This window comes from Mus caroli, chromosome 2, assembly GCF_900094665.2.
Source record: "Mus caroli chromosome 2, CAROLI_EIJ_v1.1, whole genome shotgun sequence".
NCBI classification, from domain to species: Eukaryota; Metazoa; Chordata; class Mammalia; order Rodentia; family Muridae; genus Mus; species Mus caroli.
Window position 1 is genome coordinate 30,377,381 of NC_034571.1, and position 21,388 is coordinate 30,398,768.

Here is a 21,388-nt window from a genome sequence, read left to right on the forward strand (position 1 = left end):
CATAACTGCTAGTGCCTACTGGAGCCTTTGAAACATCTGGACTTTTAATTGAAAAATAGTGTGGTGCTGTGTAAGGCAGACATGCTAAGTGAAGTCACTCATTTAGAATACAAAAATATAATTGATAAAGTGTTTTATTTACACTGTATTTAAGTATTCATACTTTGTTATGCTTTGTATAACAGGGAATTACTGGGTTAAATTTTCATGAACATAGACACTCTAAAATGAGATAAATTAAGTGAAAGCATTAGTAGAATTTCCCATTGAAATCAGTGAACAATTTGCTCCAGAAGGGTGTGCACTGTTGCATCAGTTAGAACCTTCTAAGGAAGCAGAGAGGTCAGGCGTTAGCGGTTGATTTCATGTTTTGAAAGAACTAGCTTTTGACCTGGTAACACCATTACATTTTTTTCCTGTTACTGCAATCATATCTTGGAATTTTTGTTTTGTTTTGTTTAAAAAAAAAAAAGGTCCTGGCATAATGGTAAATGGTTCTAATGGCAGCATTATTGCCCAATAAACCAAAGCCTTCCCTACCTCTGGGGCAGGTTATCAGAGTCTGCCCAGGAGAGCAGAAGAGCTGGGGAAGGGCGTGCAATTAACCTTTGTCCTGCCTTCCAGCAGGGGAACTGACCCAGCAGCCTTCCGAGGAAATCCAATTTAATTTAAAATGAATTTGAAAAGACAAATTAGCCATATCTATTTTAATAAGATAAAAATCCAACTCTGCCAGTGTCTGGTTTAGTTAGGACCTCCAAGGAGATCAGACTGACTGAGCCTCAGGATGAGCATGGAGAAATGTCAGGGGCTAACCTAGACACCCTGGGGACCCGGGCACACCAGTGACTCTTCAGTTTCTACAAGCTAGCAAGTCTGGGCTGCCCCTTCCTGCAGAGGCTTGTAACCTAAGGAGCACTGTGACCACCTCAAGCCCCTAGCCGGATGGAGGTTGATACCATATGCTGCTGACCCTTCCCTCCAGGGGCCAAATTGTTATTTTCCTCCCTGGATGAGAGCACACTGGCGTACTGCCACCTGGGTACCAGATTTACTAACAGAAAGACCTTATAATTACAGATTTGTCTCTTCGCTTAAGAATAGCTATCCTTATGATCTGTGAGTTAGTATTGACTGCTGCTTGTGAAAACTGAAGAGGTTGCTACCAGCTTTTTAAGGGGCCTTATGTTCTTTTGCATTTTAATCCTAGAAACAGGGTTACCAAGTTGCACTGTGCCCACCTGCAAGCCTTTGCACTGCCTGAGTAACTAAGGCAGCCCTTGCTCTACCCCCTTCCTCCCGTTCTAACTGCCACCTCTAGTTTTGAAGTTGTGGCTGCAGCATTTGTACCCCTTGCTAGATAGTGAGTGCTTCAGGTATGAGATTTACCCAGAGAGAAGGGTTTGCCATGGGAGGAGGAGGACTTGACACTGCCTCCTAAGAAATTTGGAGTAGCCTACATAATATTCCTCAGCTCCAAGACAGTCTTCGTGGGTGAATTAAGTGAGATACTGGGATTCTGGATACATGCCCAGCAAGCGGTATCAAGCAGAGGTAAAAAGCTACATGGCAGTACAGTAAGGTATCAGTCCTTACTGCCAGCCCAGTGGTTGGCTCAGTTTGTGGTGTGCTCTGTGCAGTCCCTGATTTCACAGAGTGACAGGCAAGCAGCATATCTTACTGCTTTACATGGTCTCACTGTGAGTCCAGGCAGCCTGGAAGTCACAGTGGAGTCCAGGCTGGCCTCAAACTTGCAGTGATCCTCCTGCTTCTGCTTCCCCATCACACTTGGTTGTCTTCAGCTGCTCAGTACTAACTGTCCTTAGTGCTCATGGACTCAACTTTCCCCTCATTTTAAACAATGAAGCTTCCTTCCTCTTGCTTCTTTCCCCTAGGTTTCTGCCTGGAGCCTGGTGAAGGCTTGGTAGAGTTTTGGATGCTGCTTTACACTTATACATTTTGTGTGTAACTCCAAGACTCTCAGGGTTTTCTAGATGCACAATAATGATTTGCTTTCTCTTTTTCTTGCTGATTCTGTTTCTGTACATTTACAAACTGCTAAATGAAAATCTTCAGTTGACCATTTGTGTCTGTATTTTCCTATGAGGGGAAAAAAAAGCATAGTGTGTTTTGGCCTTTGAGTTGTAGGTTCTTTGCGTGGCTTTATTTTTTTTTTTTCAAATACAGAGCAGACCCACCCCAGATCTCACGTATGCATTTTGAGGATGAAAGTGAATATCATAATTGGAGAAATGTAAGGCTATTTATTTCCATTTTGTCTGATGTTTTTACATTGTTTGTTAGGAGGTGCGTCAGGGACTTGAATTAATTATAATTACTGAAGAGACATACACTGATTGAGCAAATAAAGTAGTAAGCTCATTTATGCCAGGGCTGTCTAATTATAGCCCAACTTTGGATAAGCTGTATGTGCATGAAAGATTAATTTTACAAGGTTTTTAGGACTTACTAAATGATGATTTGGTGAAGTGTTTGAATTCTATCATTGAAAAACATCAAGTCTTAACTGATAAAGTAGGCATATGCTTGGTACTACAGAGAAATGTGTGGGTCTTAAAGACCAGGTAAATCAAGGAAAATAGAATTTTAAGGTGAATATTTATGTTAGTGTTTAATCAACTGAAACTCTACAAGAAAATCTGTGCCTGGATCTTCACTGTCTTTGCAGCTCTGCTCAGAAATGTTTCAGCCTCTTGAAGTTCAGTTGTCCATGGGGTAATTGCGGGGTTGTGCCACAGTTCCCTGTAGTTGAGGACTGTGGTGATGGCCAACTGTGTGACCTTTGCCAGAGCTCCCCCAACTAGTAATGGAGCCAAGCATGTGCTTTCCATTGAGTTTTAATGTTGAAAGTTGGTATTAAATCTTAAAAGACTCATTATACTATGAAAATTGATAGCGTTTAAAACATGTAACTCTTCTTTATGGTCTAAAAAACCCTATTTTTACTTTTAAAGTGTATTGATTTTATTATATAAATGATTTAATAATAAAGAGATCTCTAAACTTATGCTAGGTGATGGGGCTTAGTTCATGCAAATTACCTTTCCCTGATATTATCATCATTATGGAAGCCATTGTTTGTATAATTAAATGCAAAGTGCTGTGTAGCATTTAATGATCAAAAAAATCCCACAATGGCTATGAAAATTCAAGATGGACACTTTTTATCTTGTAAAAATGGCTTTAAGATGACTGAATCCTAGGACATACTGTAACTGTCTCCATGCCAGATGAGAGGAGATTGTTATAGATTTTCTTTGCAAACAACTGAAGAAACCTTCCCCTGTTGCCTGTGCCTCCTTTTGCATAGAAGAATATTTTGTCTGAGCAGCAGCTTTGACCACAAAAGAAGGATCACTGACTACATAACAGTCGTGGGAACAGAGCTCTTGCAGGAGAGATGCAAGCATCAACTCAGGGCCTCTGCACAGATCTACACCCCAGTTCCACAGAGCCATGGTACAGGCTTCACTTTTGCTTTAGACTGCGGTATTTTAAAAACATATGTTCTCCTATGTATTTCACAGCTGAGGGAACTTGACTTCTAACGAGGTTACAGACTTACAGACTTGTACATAGTCAGACCGCTCAAAGCTGACAGGCCCACAGTCCAGACCAACCCTTTTGCCTCTGCACTGAGGGGCCTGGCACCCGAGACATGATACCCCCAGCATGGTAGGCATGGATGGTAACGGGAAGTGTGTTGTTCTGAATTGAGCTTGAGGAAAATGGTTGCCATTCCTGTTACAGTCTGAATAGGCTTTCAGTTTTCCCCGCCTGCTTCCCCTATTCTGTGTTTACTGCTTAACATAAATTTGACAATGAATGACCAAATTTCCCCAGTTGATATATATATATATATATATATATATATATATATATATATATTTAAATTTTTATTTTACTGGCTGGTCATGGTGGGGCATGCCCTTAATCCCAGCATTTCAGAGGCAGAGGGAGAGTTTGAGACCACCTGGTCTACATAGCTAGTTCCAGGCTACCTAGGGCTGTATAATATGACTTGTCTAGGAAAAATAAAGGTATTATTATTATTAGAAACATGCTGTGGAGAGCTTGTCAGTGTCACAGTGTATGTCTGGAGGTTGGAGGACAACTTTCAGGAGTTGGTTCTCTCCGTCAATCATGGTTTCCAGAATCCAAGAATTGGGCTTATTGAGCAAGCACCTGTTCCTGTTGAGTATTTTTGCTGGCCTTCATTTGCTAACTTAAGTTATTTAAGTTGATTGTTCAAACCACACAGGATAACTCAATGCTTTTAAAACAGGGGTGCTAGGCTCCCTCCCACCCCCAAGGATCAGAGCATTAAAAGTTTTGAGAATAACAACTTCCTAGTATCTGTCTAGGGCTGTAGACTTTTGCTGTGATGTTACAGTTTTTCTGTGCTGTCTTCTTGAAAAGGTTACAGTCCAGTGTACTCCACAGCACTTAGCAGCCCAGGTGGCATTGGGTTTTGTTGGGTTTGGTTTGTGTGTTTGGAGTTTTGGTTATAGGTGTATAAAGGAGGCCGGGCAAGGGCTGGGAGGGAAGTGCTGTGAAGCAGCAGTAGGCACCAAGATCAGTGGGCAAACTCTGCAGGAATCTTTTACACAACAGGAAGAAACATTGAATTGTCAAGACTGTCCATGGGGGTAAGGCAGAGAGAGAGGGCTTAGGTTTTTGTTTGTTTGTTTGTTTTGTTTTGTTTTGTTTTGAGCTGGTGACAGGGCCACATGAGTTTAGAGCTTCAGGAGAGGCTGCTGCATGCCACGTTCTGAGGGTGTTTTAAAGGAGATACCCAGAAGCTGTCTTAAGAGTTTCAAGTCTATGGTTGTCAATAAAACCTTTTAAGTCTCTAATTATAAAGTAAGATTATTATATCCACATATAGCAAGAATAGTGGCCGAGAGCATTTCACGAGCCATTACTGTGGATCAGAGAAATGAATGCTTCTCTATGGAATCTTTTCAGGTCCTCCCTGCAACCCCATGAGGGAGAACTGTTATTCTCCATGCTTTTAAAATCCTGTGTGTGTATGATGTGTGTTCTCATGCATGTGTGGAAGTGAGAGGCTGACTTTGTTTCCTTGCTCTGTTGCTTCTCATTTTATTTACTTACTTTTTGTTTATTATTTTCTTGAGATAGGCTCTCTCACCAAACCTGTAGCTCACTGATGGCTAGATTAGCTGACTATATAGCACCATGCCACTATGCCCTATTTCCTGTTGTTTATTTACAATGGGATCACACTATGTAGCTTTGAGTGACCTGGACCTTGCTTGTAGACCAGATTAGCCTCGAACTCACAGAATCTGTCTGCCTCTGTCTCCCAAGTCCTGGGATTAAAGCTGTGTGCCACCACGCCTGGTCCAGTGCCTAGCATCTAACATACGTTTTGAAGATCCAAACTCAGGCTCTCATTCTTTGCGGATAAGGACATCATGACCTAAAAAGCCTAAGTTGCTGAAGGTCAGTCTCTGTCGGCGTTGTGTGCAGGCCTGAGTTCCGGCTTGTGCTCTTCACCACCACACTGTGCTGCCTTCCAGCTTCTGTTACAATGGCTAGGATCCAAGAAGCACCCAGATCAGAACTTGACCTCCTTAAGGAAGGAGTGACAGTTGACATTCTTGATAATAAAAGCTTAATGGAACCAAGGTTGGTGATTCAGAGGGAATTAATGAGATTTTGTCAATTTTATTTTAAGCTTGTCAGAAAATACAGTGTCCAGTGACAAACTGTAGAAATGTTTTTGACAAATTAACTTGACTACAGGTGCCAGATCAGGGAAATGTTAATTTAATAGCCTTTAAGCAGTCTAGATTTATTGAGGGTTAAGATAGCAGTACAAAGCCAACTCCATAGCTCTGAATGGATTTGTCATATAGTTTTATATAAAATCTATTCATATTCATTGCTACTATTTTGAATGCAAAAAAAAGTGAGTTCATCTCCTGAGCCCATAAAACTGTAGTATTTAGAAGTTTTTCCTCTGTTATAAAGAGCCTCTTTATTTTTCACAATTAGATAATCTGGTTTATTGTGTTTGAAAATATTACTTATCTTCAAATGGAAACCATTAAGTGTGGTTAGAGAAGTGAGCATATAAGTGTACCAGATCTTGCCTTGCTATCACCTAGTAGGAGAGGGAGAAAGGTGTCAGTAGAAAGGCAAAGCAGCTATTGCTTAAACACAATATTTCCTTTCAAAGACTACAAATAAAATAAACCTTTTATCAATTTGTGTTATTATGTTGTCTAGATACACTGATGCATTTATTTGTGCATTAAAACTACATATAATGATCTGTTTGTGCAGTTGTGACTAATGGAATAACGTTGCCTGCTTTTTGTCTCTTTAATTGCAGAAGCCTAGGTTATCTGTCCTTTCTGTTTCCTTCCTTTGGCAAAGAAATTGAACACTTAGCAACAGTTTGGAGATCTGCTATTCAATTTATTATTGGAAGTGTTTATGTTAAGTAGCCCTGCTACCTGAGCCTTATGTTCGTAAGTCTTAGTTCAGTTGACTCAAGTGATGAGGGTAGTTCCTGAGTGAAGATCATTTTAAGCAGTCCATGTAGCTTGCAATCCCAGCAGCATGCAGGAAGCAAAGATAGGAAGGTCACACATGTGAGACCAGCAAGACCTACATAGCAAGGTCCTGGCTAGCCAGGGCTATAGAGTGAGACCCTGTCCAAAGGGAGTCAGGGGCAGGCTTGAAAGATGGCTTAGCACTTAAGAACGCTGGCTACTCTCCCAGAGGACCTAGGTTTGATTCCAGGTACCTACATGGTGGCTCACAATTGTTTGTAACTCCAGTTGAAAGGATCCAACACCCTCTTAACCTCAGACATCAGGCACAAATGTAATGCACAGATATACATACAGGCAGAACACACACACTCAAAATAAATACAGGGTTTTGTTGTTTTGGGATTTTTGTTTTTGTTTTTGTTTTTGAAGCAGGCTCTCTCTATGTAGACCAGGCTGGCCTTGAACTTGCAGCAGTCTGCCTGCCTCTGCCTCCTTAGTGCTAGAATTAAAAGCATGTGCATACTTAGTTTAGCATAAAATTATTTTTAAAAAAGATTATTTGAAATTGAGCAGCATCTGTTCTTTCTGCTTCCTCTATTTTGGAAACTATAAAGTGTCTAATCTTGTATTGGTTTTATTATAGGCAATAGATAATATAGGCTATATATGTATGTATCTAGGTTCTATATTATTTTAGTTAATGAGACACATTGTCTAGATGGACCAGTCCATCATCATGTCCATTGCTATACGTTTCAGTTACTTCCTATTTACATTCTCTGTGACAAATCCTTTTTAAGCTTTATATTTAGATTGGAAAAGCTAATTATTAGATTATTAATAAGATGGCTTATGGTTCATAATGTTGATATTCTCTTGATAGGCTTGAAAACACATTTCAATGTATCATAAGCTACAAAGACTCATATCCCTTTACCCAGTAATATACACATAGAATGTGTACATATTTATATCAAAGAATGCTTCAGAGAATACAGCTTACAGTAGTGGGATGTTAAATCTGTTCAGCTCGGTAAGCTGCAGGTAATGAGGTGTTTTAAATCATTATTCCTCACTTGCTGTATGTCAGGTCCTGTGTTATATGTGCAGGAGGCATTTCAGAGAAGAGTGGCCTGGAGTAACAGAGACAGTCAGTTTCCGAGGATAAGAAAGAAGTGAGAGACCCGAGGAGTTGGTTTAGCTTAGCAAAGCTAACCCTAAACCTCTGCTGTACTTCAGGCCCAAGGAACACACACAAGTGGATAGGATGCAGTTGTTGTGTTTCTGTAATGAGAGAAGAGGAAGGGAGAGATAGAAAACAGTGAACTGTAAGGTTGTGAGAATCAAGGAAGTAGGGGCGAGGCAGTGATTCTGAACTTTACCTTCTTGGAAGAGGAGACGTTTGTGTTGAAGGGCAGAGGAAAGTCTGCATTCCTTGGTCAGTGAGTGTCTGTGGGTGGTGTGTGAGAAACAAACCTTGTATTTGCTTATCCCAGTGAGAAAGTGGAGGTTCTGAGAGATGCAGTTACTTGCTCAGGGTCTAAGGTAGCTGTCAGAGCCAGGATTCAAATCTGAATGCAGGTGACCACAAGTCTGTGCTCTGAATTGTTGTTTTGTGTATTGAGTAGCAGTAAGGCATTGGTGCTGGTTGTCCAGGTTATTAGCTGCCATGCCAAGGCAGAAATGTTAGCACCCAGTGGTGGAAACAGCAGGTTTCTGACTGGTGTGATCTGTTGTTTGAGGGAAATCTCTGCTGTTGGCAGGAAGGAGGTAGGGCTATGAAGATGTGGGCCTCCTGAGGTAAAGACAGTTGAAACACTGCTGCTCAGTATGACTGAGAGGATGATGTGGCTTCATTTGGGCCAGTGCCACAGGACAGACAGCAGGAGAAAGGTTCGAGAGACACGTCAGGGCCAGTAGCTGGTGCGGCTGATAGGAGAGCCGATTGCAGCGAGAACTGGCCTGGGGAGCACTCTTCTGCTGCCTCAGATCTATGGCCAGCTTCACGTGTGCTGACTGAAGTTAAGTCAGCGTTTAGAATTGTTTAAGTTACATACTTAGATCTTACCTGGTCATGTGTGTTTGCACATGCCACAGTATAGTGTCCTCAGGGCACTTCTAGGGAATCCACTCTGTTCTGTGGGCCCTGGGTCATCGGGTCTGGCAGCAAGTGCTTTACCTGCTGAGGTACCTCACCTGCTGGGTTTGTTGCTTTTTCTTTTTCTTTAATAAAAGCTGTTTAGCCCTGGGCCTTACCTGTGCTAGGGAAGTGCTGCCCTGGCGCTAAAGTCCCAGCTCACATACTGTGTCCCTAGTCCGCGTTTGCTGGGCACCTTAACCCGAGCTGCATTTCTAACGTGGAGCTTCTCTCTCTTACCTAAGGCCCTTAAGCCGTGAGCGGTACTGACCCTTGCTCTCTTCATCTCCTTTCTGTTCCTGTTATTGCTTATAATACAGTCTTTTGCTTCTAATTGGAAACGTAGTATTCATTATAAAAAATACAAAGCAAAATATTAAAACCACTCATAAAATCATCATGTCTCAGAAGGAACCTCTGCCTTGCCCTGCCTCTGTTGTGCTGATTGTAAACCCACTGAGCAGCTTCTCTGGGCTCATGGTTCTATGTCAGGGAGCATGAAGGTTTTCCCATGGTGCCTCTTCAACCCCTTACAGTGTGACCACCTTTGACCTTTTTTGGCAGCCTTTATCTTTTCCTTCTTAGAGTGTTCACTCCCCAGCAGGCCAGGAGACTGCTGAGGATCTGCTCCACACCATGCTTATTAGACTTGATCTTCTGGTTCCAGCAAGGTGTTATAGTGGGTATTTGTTGACTGCATGAGAGGGGAGGGAGATACAGCTGAAACCGGTCCCTGTGAAGCCTGCCCTCTCTCATGTTCTAATTATGGCTTTATCTCCCCAATCCTGTATTGGGGAGCACATAAATTGCTGTGCAGTAAAGCTGTGTGGCACAGTCTTTGTTTATTGTTAGGTGCTTTTTAATACTTGGATGTTAGGTCTCTGGAATATTGCTTTCTTCATGTGTGATGAATACTTTTAATCCTTTGGTCACCTTATTTTTTTTTTAATAAGTTAATTACTTTCTATTATGTTGATGGATCGTTTTATGTTTTAGATGATTTTCTCTAAATCTTGCAACACAGGGACTCTCAGATCAAACTCACTGCCACCACCTGGAGCTTTTTCACAAGAGTCTCCTCATTAAAATAGATAATTTCAGGGTTTGTACAAGGCACTTTCCCAAGATGGAAGTAGAAAATTGAAATGATAAAGTGCTTCAGTCATTTACTAAGCATCTCAGTGTTTTTTCTGATTTCATATGAAATGAGTAGGGTTTAGAGACCATAGGATAGGCCATTAACACCTGCCAGAATCTCCTAACCAACAGTGACTGTCCTGCAGTTAGGATCAGAGGGGGTCCAAGGAGTCTCTGTGCCTTGATATTCTCCTCCCTCAGATCTAGACCCTTCTGTAGGAGGCTGCTCAACATAAATCTTTTGTTGTGTTTATGAGGACAAAGAGAAAGGGAGAAGGTGAGCAGCAGAAAGTGGGGTTTACTGACACTTGGACTGACTAAGGGGGTGAAGGAGTTGGATATTCAGAACAGTGGTTTTGGAGTCCCTTCACTGTGGCTCAGGTTGAGCTGTTGGGGTTCTTCCATGTGGCTGTGGAACATGGAGCAGGACACTATTTTGTCGGAAGCTGTAGTTTTCTCTGCTGGAATATAAAGGTACAACCCTCGTCTTAGTAGGGGTTTCTATTCCTGCACAAACATCATGACCAAGAAGTAAGTTGGGGAGGAAAGGGGTTATTCCGTTTACACTTCCATGCTGCTGTTCATCACCANAGGAAGTCAGGACTGGAACTCAAGCAGGTCAGGCAGCAGGAGCTGATGCAGAGNCCATGGAGGNATGTTCTTTACTGGCTTGCNTCNCNTGGCTTGCTCAGCCTGCTCTCTTATAGAACCCAAGACTACCAGCCCAGAGATAGTCCCACCCACAAGGGGCCTTTCCCCCTTGATCACTAATTGAGGAAATGCCTTACAGTTGGATCTGATAGAGGCATTTCCTCAACTGAAGCTCCTTTCTCTGTGATAACTCCAGCTGTGTCAAGTTGACACAAAACTAGCCAGTACAATCCTCTCTTAAGAGTTAAGCTGAGCCGGGCATTGGTGGTGCACGCCTTTAATCCCAGCACTTGGGAGGCAGAGGCAGGCGAATTTCTGAGTTCGAGGCCAGCCTGGTCTACAATGTGAGTTCCAGGACAGCCAGGGCTACACAGAGAAACCCTGTCTCAAAAAAACAAACAAACAAAAACAAACAAAAAAAAAAGAGTTAAGCTGAGGGATAAGTCAGATAGAGCCAAAGTGCTAAACAGATGTCTGTTTGCACTAGAATAGTCAGTGTTCCTTTTAGAGTTTATGCACTATCTCTTTGGACCCCATGTGATCATGAGATCAGAATGGATCTGAAGTCAGAAACATCTAGTATGCTGCTCTGCACATAGGAAGCACATTGCAGTTTGTGAAGCAGATTCACATGGTCCTGCCCTGTGGTTTCCAAGTCTTGAGATGTCAGCCCTGTCTGTGACCCCTCGGCTGTCATTCTGCAACAGTAACAGCAGGAATAAGTAAGGATAAAAAGGGAAAGCAGTAGGCTGGCCAGACAGCTCAGTGAGTGAAAGGGAAGAGCTGTGTGTGTGTGTGTGTGTGTGTGTGTGTGTGGTGTGTGAAAAGAGATTTATTAAGAGTGGCTTATAGGCTGTGGTCAGGACAGTCAACAGTGGCCCTGGAGAGTGGCTTGTTTTCAGTCTTTGGAGTCTGGCTCTGCGACAGGGGGATAGACTTGCTAGCAGGAATAAGGGCAAGCTAGCCAAGAGCAAGGCTTCCATCTTCCATGTCCTTGTATATGGACTGCCACTAGCAGTAGCCCAGATTTAGGGTGAGTCTTCTCACCTCAGAATTCATCTAAGAAGAATCTGTCAGCCAGACTATGGTGGTACACACCTCTAATCCCAGCACTCGAGCCAGTTCTAGGACAGCCAGGGCTACACAGAGAAACCCTCTCTCAAAAACACAAAACAGAAAAAGAAAGTCCCTGAAAGGTATACTGGGCAGTTTGGGGTTTAGCTTCAGGTTTCAGCTGCAATTAAGTTGACAACTATCACAGCTCTCCAGGAAGGTTCTGCTATGCTTAGGTCACCCTCGGCCTGCTTCAGTGTCAAAACAGTTGCTGGAGAAGCCTTGCTTAACCACTGCAGTTATTATTTCTAAGCAAAAAGCATACAGGAGATGCATGTGTGCACATAGGCTGCACCTATGAAAAGACAGGAACATTGTAGAGAATTGACTTGGGGACCATCACTTGGCCTAATGTTAGTTATTGGATTGTAAGAGGAGTCACATTTATGTAAAGTGCTTTAAAACCAATTTTATCTTACTTTCCTTATTCAAGTTTGGACTCGTAGAATGCTAGAATTATAAAGTGGAACCATGTGATTGGCTAAATCTGTTTCCCTGTATGATCAGAAAGAGACCCACGAAAAAGGGCAAGAGGGAGAAAAGAAATGAAGATTTATTAAGTTCCTCAAGAAGTATTTGGGACATTCAATGGTGTTTTATTTGTTCATTTGGCATTTAGTGTAAGGATAAAATTCCACCATACCAATCAGGCAGACCTCAAATTCTTGGACTTAAGAATCCTCCTAACAAGCCAGGCAGTGGTAGCACATGCCTTTAATCCCACCACTTAGGAAGCATAGGCAGGTGGATTTCTGAGTTCGAGGCCAGCCTGGTCTACAGAGTAAGTTCCAGGACAGCCAGGTCTATGCAGAGAAACCCTGTCTCAAAAAAGAACCAAAAAAAAACAAAAACAAAAACCAAAACCCTCCTACCAATCCGCTGGGTCTGCAGACCACTGCCAGCATGTCTTGGCTATCAGATTCTTTGTGGGGAGGGCATCTTTAGTCTGCCAGGCACACTACTAGGCATGGTGCATGGAGCAAGAAGCAAAGAGACACTATTACCAATGTGGTGCAAAGAGCACACACTAAAGATGAACAGAAGTAAAGGCATAATCCTAAATTGTTATGGGGTGCAAAGGGAATGAGCAAGGTACCTGTGGGAGAGTAACTGAGAAGGGCTTCTTTCTGTAGCATCATCAGTAAAGGAGCTGTAAGCAGGAGCTAGGAGCTGAGGCTTCAGCATCAGTCCTCGTGAGAGTCTTATCATTATCAGTTTACATGTGAGGAACAGAAGCCCAGAGCTACTTAGTGTCATGGCCAAGAGCACACATTAAAGGATGACAGGTGATGAAGAAGAGCCTGCTAGATCTAGTGAGTAGTTCTCAGTGGGGTCTGCAAAGAGAGCGATGCACACAGGGTATCCACAGATGTGTGTCCAGACACACACCCCAGGAGCACTGCCAGGCAAGGTAGCTAAACCCTGATGGGCAGCCAGGGGAGTTGGCATTGGCTGAGGATGGGAGGTAGGTGGGTACCAGATCAATCAGACAGTGCTGTGAGAGTTTGGACTTTATTCATTGTCATTCACTCACTAAATAAATGGGAAGAGGCTTGTAATATGATGGCTTTTAGTGTCATGTCCCTCCCTCATACTGCAAACCAAATCCAGAATGTACTTATAGATGAGGGGCACTCCACTAGTGTGCGTGCGGTGGAAGTGTATGTACATGCATGTGTGCACATGCAGTTGTATTGTAACTGCCTTTACACAGTGGCAACTTAGCTCCTTCTATGTGGCTGGGACTTGCACTGTGATAGATGGTGTGGAGTATCCTTTCATGTATTTATTGGTTATTTGTATTTTTTTCTTCAGAGAAATGTTTACGCAAATCCTTTGCTAATATTTTAATAGGATTGTCTTTTATATTGCATTGTGAGATTTCTCAGGATGTTCTAGATGGTAAACCCTTACCAGATAAATGCAACTCTTCCTTCCCCTTCTTTTGTGTCACCTTTTTAACTTCTTGACAATATTCTTTGGCGGACACATTCTTAAAATATTGATCAACTTATTTATTTTTTGTTCCTTAACTTTGTGTCATTTAAAGAAATCAGTGCTTAATTCAAGGTCATGAAGATGTATCCTATGAGTGTTTCGGTTTTGCTCTTATAATTTATCTTTGTATATGCTATGAGGAATGCATGTTCATCCTTCTACATGTTGCTCTCTGGCCATCCCACTGCCATTTGCCGAAAAGACCATGTTCCATTGAAACAGTTTTGCAGTACATGTCTTTGAACTTGCTAGCAAATGGAAAGACAGTAGAAAGCAAAAGTATCTGAGATATGAGCAGCTGGTGCAGTGGTGGCGCCACTTGCTGCAGTGATGTGACAGCTGCCGCGACTTGGGAGAGGAGGTGATGCGGGGCAGTTAAGTGCACCAATATAAACTGAACTGCCTGTACCTGTTTCTCCTAATGAAGTACTGGACATGTTTGTGAGTGAGTAAGACTAGTCTCTAGTCTCTGCTGAGAAGGGTATGTGTGTGTGTGGCTTGTAGTGTGATTTATTTTGTGTACAGAACCCACACAAAGTAGCTAAAGGAAAAAGACAAAAAGCTACTGTGGCCCAGAGTCCCATAGACCAGAGCAAGAGGGGACAGTGCTGCTATAGATGGTTTGGAACTTAGTGGAACAGGAAGTTTTGCAAGAAAAGCTGAAGCAATAGTTTGGGAGTGTTAATGGGGACAACAGTACCTATATGGCCTCCTGACCTTGAGGATTTGGGGAGTATGAAAAAGATAACTGAAGAGCTAGACCTGGTGGTGTGTGCTTGTAACTACCTGCAGCTTAGGAGCGAGGAGCATGAGTTTGAAGCCACTGTAGGCAGCAGAGCAGCTTGGGAGTTAGAGAGGAAAGAGATGAGAACTCGGGAGAAGAAGAACCCAGGGGAAGAGCTAAAGGAAAACAATAAAGCAGTCCTGTTTTAAGGGAGGCGGAGGAGGCCCGCCCTCCCCAGACAGCAGCTTTTGCTCAAGGCTCAGAAGTAGAATGTTTAAAAAGCACCTCGGACCTGCTGTTGAGTAGTGTTGTCGATCCAGAAAGCAGAAAGGAGAATGCAGAGAGGATGGCTGAATTGGGAGTACACAGAGTAGTGCAGGGAGCAGTGATAGTGTCACTCTTGAACTGTGTGACAGTAAGTATGCAGGTGCACTGCCCAATGGAATTAGTTCTCGAAGTCTCTGAGGTTCATAGACAACTCAGTGTGAGTGCCTCCTCTTCAACCTCTCCAGGAGAGACATGGTTGTTACCAGGAAGGCAGCTGATGGCAGGGTCTGTTAGTACCTCCAAGGGTAGAGAGTTGATAACAAACTCAGACCAACACCAAGCACCAGCTCTGCTCACACTCATACTTGTTCTCAAGTAGTCCTGAGCATCACCTTCTGAACGTACACTTTGACCCCCTTGAGACTATCTAGGATGAGGGCAAGTCTGTGTGAGAAATGGCTGTGCTAGGATCCTTACTGCCTGCAAGACCTCAGCTGTGTGTTTTACTGTCATGTGTGTGCTCCGTTCACAGGGCCACGTGGGTACAACTGCTACTAAGAAGATCGACGTCTACCTCCCCCTGCACTCCAGCCAGGACAGACTGCTGCCGATGACCGTCGTGACCATGGCCAGCGCCAGGGTGCAGGACCTCATCGGACTCGTCTGTTGGCAGTACACAAGTGAAGGACGGGAGCCAAAGCTCAAGTAATCCTTTGTTCTTTCTCTTCCCCTGCTCTAGTTCCTACAGGTTTCTTAGCCACCAAAGCTGCATTCTTGGCCATGACAGTCTCTCTAGGCACTAGCTGGAGGATCGGACTTTCATGCTACTCTAGCTCAGAGTCCTCCCCCAGGTCCTACTTGCAGAGTTAATGTACAGGTTTCCAGATATGAATACAAGGAAATGAATTCATATAGATAAGAGTGACATGGAAGGGGCTGGACAGATGGCTCAGCAGTTAAGAATACTGACTGTTCTTCCAGGACCCAGGCTCAAATCCCAGCACCTACATCGTGGCTCAGAACCATTTGTAATAGGATCTGATTCCCTCTTCCGGTGTGTGTGAAGACATATCACTCATATACATAAAAATAAATAAATACTGGGGGGGGGCACAAAAAGAGTATCATGAAAGAAAATGAGAGTGAACTGGTGTCTGAGCATTTGCCGTGAGCTGGCACTTATCTGGCCACTTCATCCCTGGTAACCTGTTTATTCTTGCATCCATGAAGGTGGGTGTCCTGGTCCTTTCTGTCTTGAAGGAAAGAATTAGGCTCAGGTGTTTGCTGAAGTCTCTCCTCATAAGATGGCCATTGGGGTTGACCCCAGGTCAGGGTGCTGTGTGGCTGTCTGCCTGCTGCAGAACGTTGGTGTGAGTCTGAGCTTTCTCTGTCAGTAGTGACTTGACTTTTCTATCTATCTCTAAGCCGTATTCTATATTTAGCAGTTATAGTTAAAAATACCTTGCTGGAAAGTGAGCTCTCCATGCCTGCACATTTAGCCTCTTTCACGGCCCTGCCTACACCCTTTCCTGATAAAACTCTTCTGGTTTATCATCTTCCTAGAGATAGGGTTTGGGACACAGCAAAATATGGTAGAAAGTTTCCACAGCCCTTATTTAACTGAGTGTGATCCAGTCAGCTTTAGATTAAAATTTTATTTTAGATATATTAAATTTGCACATGAAGATTTTTCTTCTAGATCTTTTCTTCTTTCTTTGTCAGAGCCTTAATGTGAAGTGTGTAGGTCAGGTATTTCCTGCCACAGCCTCCTGAGTGCTGGGATTACAGATGTGCACCACTATGTCTGGTGACTTTCGAACTCTTTCTGAGACTGCCTTCCATTTCCCCAAGTAAGTTTGGGTGTAAAAATCATTTCTATTGCTCTGGTGGCAATAGAGAGCCATTCCAACTGAGATACTCACTAGGCTCAGACAAAGGTTAGAGATTGGTAGCTGTTCCTTAAAAGGTGCTGAGATGCAGGCCCTTCTCAGTGTGAAGGAGAGATGAGGAACAAGGAATGGGGTAACATCTGAACTGAAACCTTGAAAACGCTGTCTGGTGTGGCCACTGAAGCTGACAGACATGATTCAACTGGGCCTGGTTATACGGCTATGAAGTAAGAGACAGGAGCTGAACTGTTACTCTATTTTATAGGAATAGAAACTAAACTCAGGCTGAATAGCTTTGTTAAATCACACAGCAAGGTGGCAGGATTGATATTTTAATCCAGTGATCTCTGCCAGTGCCCAGTTCTTTCCTTCCACACATACTATGGTGGAACTGTGCTGGATCTGGAAATAGAGGAGAGGAGAACAGCTTCTCTGTCTCCAAGGTAAAATGTGTGTGACCCAAGGTAAAATGGCAACAACCACAGAGAGCGAGCAGCATGTAAGAGCAGATGCTTTGAGAAGATCCAGGGGTGTGTCTCAGAGTTAATGTGGGGCCCTGCTCCCTTGATCCTGGGCAGCCAAAGTGAAACCTGGAGGGACAGTAGGAAAAGTTATATTGAGGTAGAGAGAGGGTATGTTCAAGAGAAGGATAGATTTATGCTATGCCCCACTCAGGTGCAGTGTACTGATACATTTGTCGGTACCAGAGGGTAGAAGTTCAACTTTTCTCAGGAGTACAGTTCAGTCCAGCTCTCTTGCTGGTTGATAACTTGTTATTATTATATTTTTCTGTATGAATTAATGATAGAATCATAGTGAAAGCTGGAAGTAACTGGCATAATCTCCACAAGTTACACCATTAAACACCACACTCCACCCAAACAACATAACACTGCTCGGTGCTAAGAGGAACACGCTATTGAAACACACAACTCCACTGATAGCTCTAAGTTACTTGGAGAAGGTTGCATCTCCTGTGATTTCCTTTCCTTATGTCACATACTCAAAGTGACAGAAGAACAGAGACAGAGAGCATGTAAATGGTTCAAAAGATGGAGACAGTGTTTGGTAGGCAATGGTATAAAAGACCTCTGTTATTCGCATGCAAGCAGACACACATATACACATGCTGGCAGACACTGAGTGAGACTTGTTGTCTTGTTATAAGTATTGTGCACATGTCAATTTCCTTGGTTTTGATATTAGATTATAATTACATGAGCGGGGGATACTACGTAAAAGATTCAGAGGAGATGCTTTTACTTCTTGTGAGTTTATAATCATTTACAAATGAAAATTTTAAGTAAGAACGGTACATTTTTAAAAAGTGTAACAGCAGCAAAAATCTACTTTGTGTGTCAGGCAGCAGAAGTAAATGCTCCCTGGTGCTGGCACATACTGGTGCCGTGTTGTAGGGCAGCATGGGTGTAGAGAAGTAAGAACTGCAAAGTTGTAAAGAGGGTGCCCAGCCCTGTACAGCAAGCACGGGTGCACACACAGCCAACTCCATCCATTGCAGCAGGCACCAGAAGACCTTCCTTGCTCTACCTCCAGAGCGCTGAGGAGCAGCTGTAAGCCAGCTTCCTGGTTACCCACCTCGTCCCTTGACAGAGGCCATGTATCACAGCACACATGGCCCTTCACGTCAGACACTTGACAGAGGCCACACAGTCACACTGTGCACTTGGAACCCTTGCTTTTAAAAACTAGAGGACCTAAAACAAATCATCTGTGCTATAGCCATCAGTATTTTCTATAGTAGAACTAACTCTAACTTGGACATATTTGAAACATTTTTCAATTTTAAAATAACATAAATATATTACATGCTAGAAGACACTACTTTTTATTAATGGTTCTTCATGAGGAACATGAGGTGAAATTGTGGTATGTGTGTATGTATGTGCGTGTGCTTGTACATATACACAAATGAATGTGGAAGCTAGAGCTTGTATTTTGAAACTCTTATTAGCCTGGAGTTCATCAATTAGTCTAGGCTGATTGGCCAGCAAGCTTCAGGAGTCTTTGTTTGACTCTGCCTACCCCGAGCTGGGATGCCATGCATGCAGTACTGTGCTAGCTTTTTCCTGGGTGCTAGAGGGTAGAATCAGAAAGATCCCAGAGTCCTGCTGGCTAGTCAGCCTAGTCAATTCAGTGAGGGCTCCCAACAAGGTAGAGTTTGTAGAGGAAAATATGAGGTGTTGACCTCTGTCCTTCACAAATACAGCACATAAATAAATGCCACTAAAAGCAGAGACGTACTTACAGTTTCTAAAAGCTAGAGAAAAGGTAAGATTATCAGACAGGCAAAGCACAAGGGAGAAAATAAAGAAGCAAAGGACCTGATGTGGTGGTGCACGCGCTTCTGGCATTTGGAGACAGAGGCAGAAGCATGGTTTCAAACTTCAGGCTAGCCTGGACTACAGAGTGAGGCCTTAGTGTCAGGCCCTGTCTCAAAAGCATACACAAAAAGGATATGTTTATTCATATGTATTATTAACCAGGGTAATGCCACCGTTTAAAGTATATTTATATAATATATGTCATATATGCATATATAAATTCATATATACATTATATAAAATTGGCTTTAAAGAAAGTTTTTAGTGTTATGATGCTCTCTCTAGCATAAAATGGCACAGAGTCTAGACCCTCCTTTTTTTCCTTCTGAATTAAAAATCTGTCCTATGCTCCTTCTGCTTGTCCTTCCCGTCCACAGGTGCCAGAGATGAGTCAGACAGTAGAATTTTGCTGTTGTTGTTTTTCTTTTTGTTTTGTCAGACAGTTTTTCTGTGTAATCTCTATTGTTGTCCTAAAACTTTCTAGGTAGACCAGCCTGCCCTAAAACTCATGCCGAAATGAGGAATGGCCCACCTAAGTAACATAATAATTTTTACTGTGTTTACCTAGCATTATGCATCAAAGGAAGAAAACGCATGGCCTTGTCAATGCCCTTCTGAAACAGGCCACTTCAGTACAGTTCCTGCCAGAGCCTGTCAGCCAGGGGGAGGGGCCAGATAAGAGGATCAGCAGAACAGAACATTGTGAAAAGCATATAGAGAAATCGATTGGTTTATATGCTGATTTTAAAATGCAAAATGGAAATATTCTGCAGCATTAAATGAAAGAATACTAGTCAGGGTGAGTTCTAGGACCACCAAGGCTTCACAGAGAAACCCTGCTCAAAAAACCAAGGAAACAAAAAAGAAGAAAAGAAAGAATGTTATGGACCAGGGAAAATTTGTAAGAAAAATTAGGAGTTGGGGGAGATAGTTTGAAGCACATAAAAAGTCACAATACATTATTTAAGAAAAACAAAACAAAACAGAAAATGTGCAGGAGCAATACACAGGATTAGAATACTTTGTATATTGAAGCTATTAACTATACACAACACAAGACTTAAAAGCATCTACCTTTTTTTTTTTTTTTAAGATTTATTTTATGTATGTGAGTACACTTTTGCTGTTTTCAGAAACATCAGAAGAGGGCATAGGATCCCATTATAGATGGTTGTGAGCCACCATGTGGTTGCTGGGAATTGAACTCAGGACCTCTGGAAAAGCAGTCAGTGTTCTTAACTGCTGAGCCATCTCTCCAGCCCCAAGCATCCACTTGTAGCAGCCCCTCAAGTCACTGATTAAATAACACAGTGCTACACACTGAGCTTTTCATATTGTCGCAAATTGCTCAAATAAGAGAACTTTAAAATGTCTGTCTGTCTTACCACAAATTAAAAGAAAAACCTTTTAAATTCAAACTTTAATTTGAACAAATTTCAAAAACTGTGGTCATCCAAGCTGACATTTCTGAAAACAACTTCCTGGCATATATATTTAGAGAATTGAAATTGTGGTAAAATACACTTAATGTAATTTTTTCATATTTTAAATTATGTGTATTTCATTTGGTAATCAAATGATTTAGCTTCCTTATTTTTTCATAGTTGGTAAGAAGAGGCTTATTTTTTCAAAATGAAAACTAATTTTTTTAAAAATGAAAGGAAGGGTCAAATTGGTGATGAGCTTAGGTTATGTGTGTGCCAGGTCCCTCCTAGGGTGATGACCTCTTATCTTCTTATCTCTTACATTGCTTTGTCAGTGTCTGCGGGGGGGGGGGGGGGGGGGGGCTGAGGGGGGGAGCTTCCTTGCTGACATTTCGGTAGTCACACACCACCCTCCTTCCCCCACTCATCAGTCCCTCCACCAAGTTAAGCCACGGGCCTTTCAGTTTTACAGTTTGTGACACAGGAAACACTGGATTCTTGGTCCTTTTTGGTGTAAGCCAGTCTGTAAAATAAATAGAAATCCCTTCCTGTGGGGCAGTGTGGGAAGGATTTTCTTTTCAGCCTGTTAGTGTTGATGCTCTGGAATACATCCTTATTTGGTCTTTCCCAGTGGGCTGGTCTTTGGAAGAGTACCTCATTCACGGGGACCAAATTGCTAGATGCTTGTAAGAACTTCCCTCCAATTTTGGTTTGATTGTCAAGAAAACCATTTATACAAGAGTATTGTTCAGCTGCCCTGTTCTGTGAAAACTGCAGCATCCAACTTGCTCCAGGGAAGGAATGGAGAAGTTGGCTGGGATTCTTGGCATTCTTTATTCTTTCTTGTATTTGTGAACTGTTGTATAAAACCTAACTATGGGATTTAGCCTGATTTCCTCCTGATTTTGATATGCTGATTCTGAGAGAAACAGTTGGGGAGACACTAACTGAAAATACTTAAGTCTATCTACAGACCAGATTGAACAATTCACACTTCAGTATTCACACTGATTGAATTTTGTGCCTTACGAAGTTTTGTTTAGATTTGGAGGCCTTACTCGAATTTCTTTGTATGTAGTCCATGATTTTGAGGGAAAAAGAAATCTCTCCAGGTTGCCTTGAGTTTTGATTATTTGGTTTAAGGATTAGAGACACAGA

General features: G+C 42.5%; 1 protein-coding gene across 5 annotated transcripts in view; it reads left to right on the forward strand.

Moving 5' to 3' along the window:
* The window catches only part of Mapkap1 (MAPK associated protein 1), a 210,706-nt gene that overhangs the window by 70,583 nt on the left and 118,735 nt on the right, over positions 1-21,388 (forward strand). For all 5 annotated transcript variants that reach the window (XM_029473510.1, XM_029473508.1, XM_021184047.2 and 2 more), the window contains one exon: positions 15,108-15,280. In XM_029473510.1, coding sequence (XP_029329370.1) covers positions 15,108-15,280 — 173 coding nt within the window. The remainder of the gene's footprint in view (positions 1-15,107; positions 15,281-21,388) is intronic.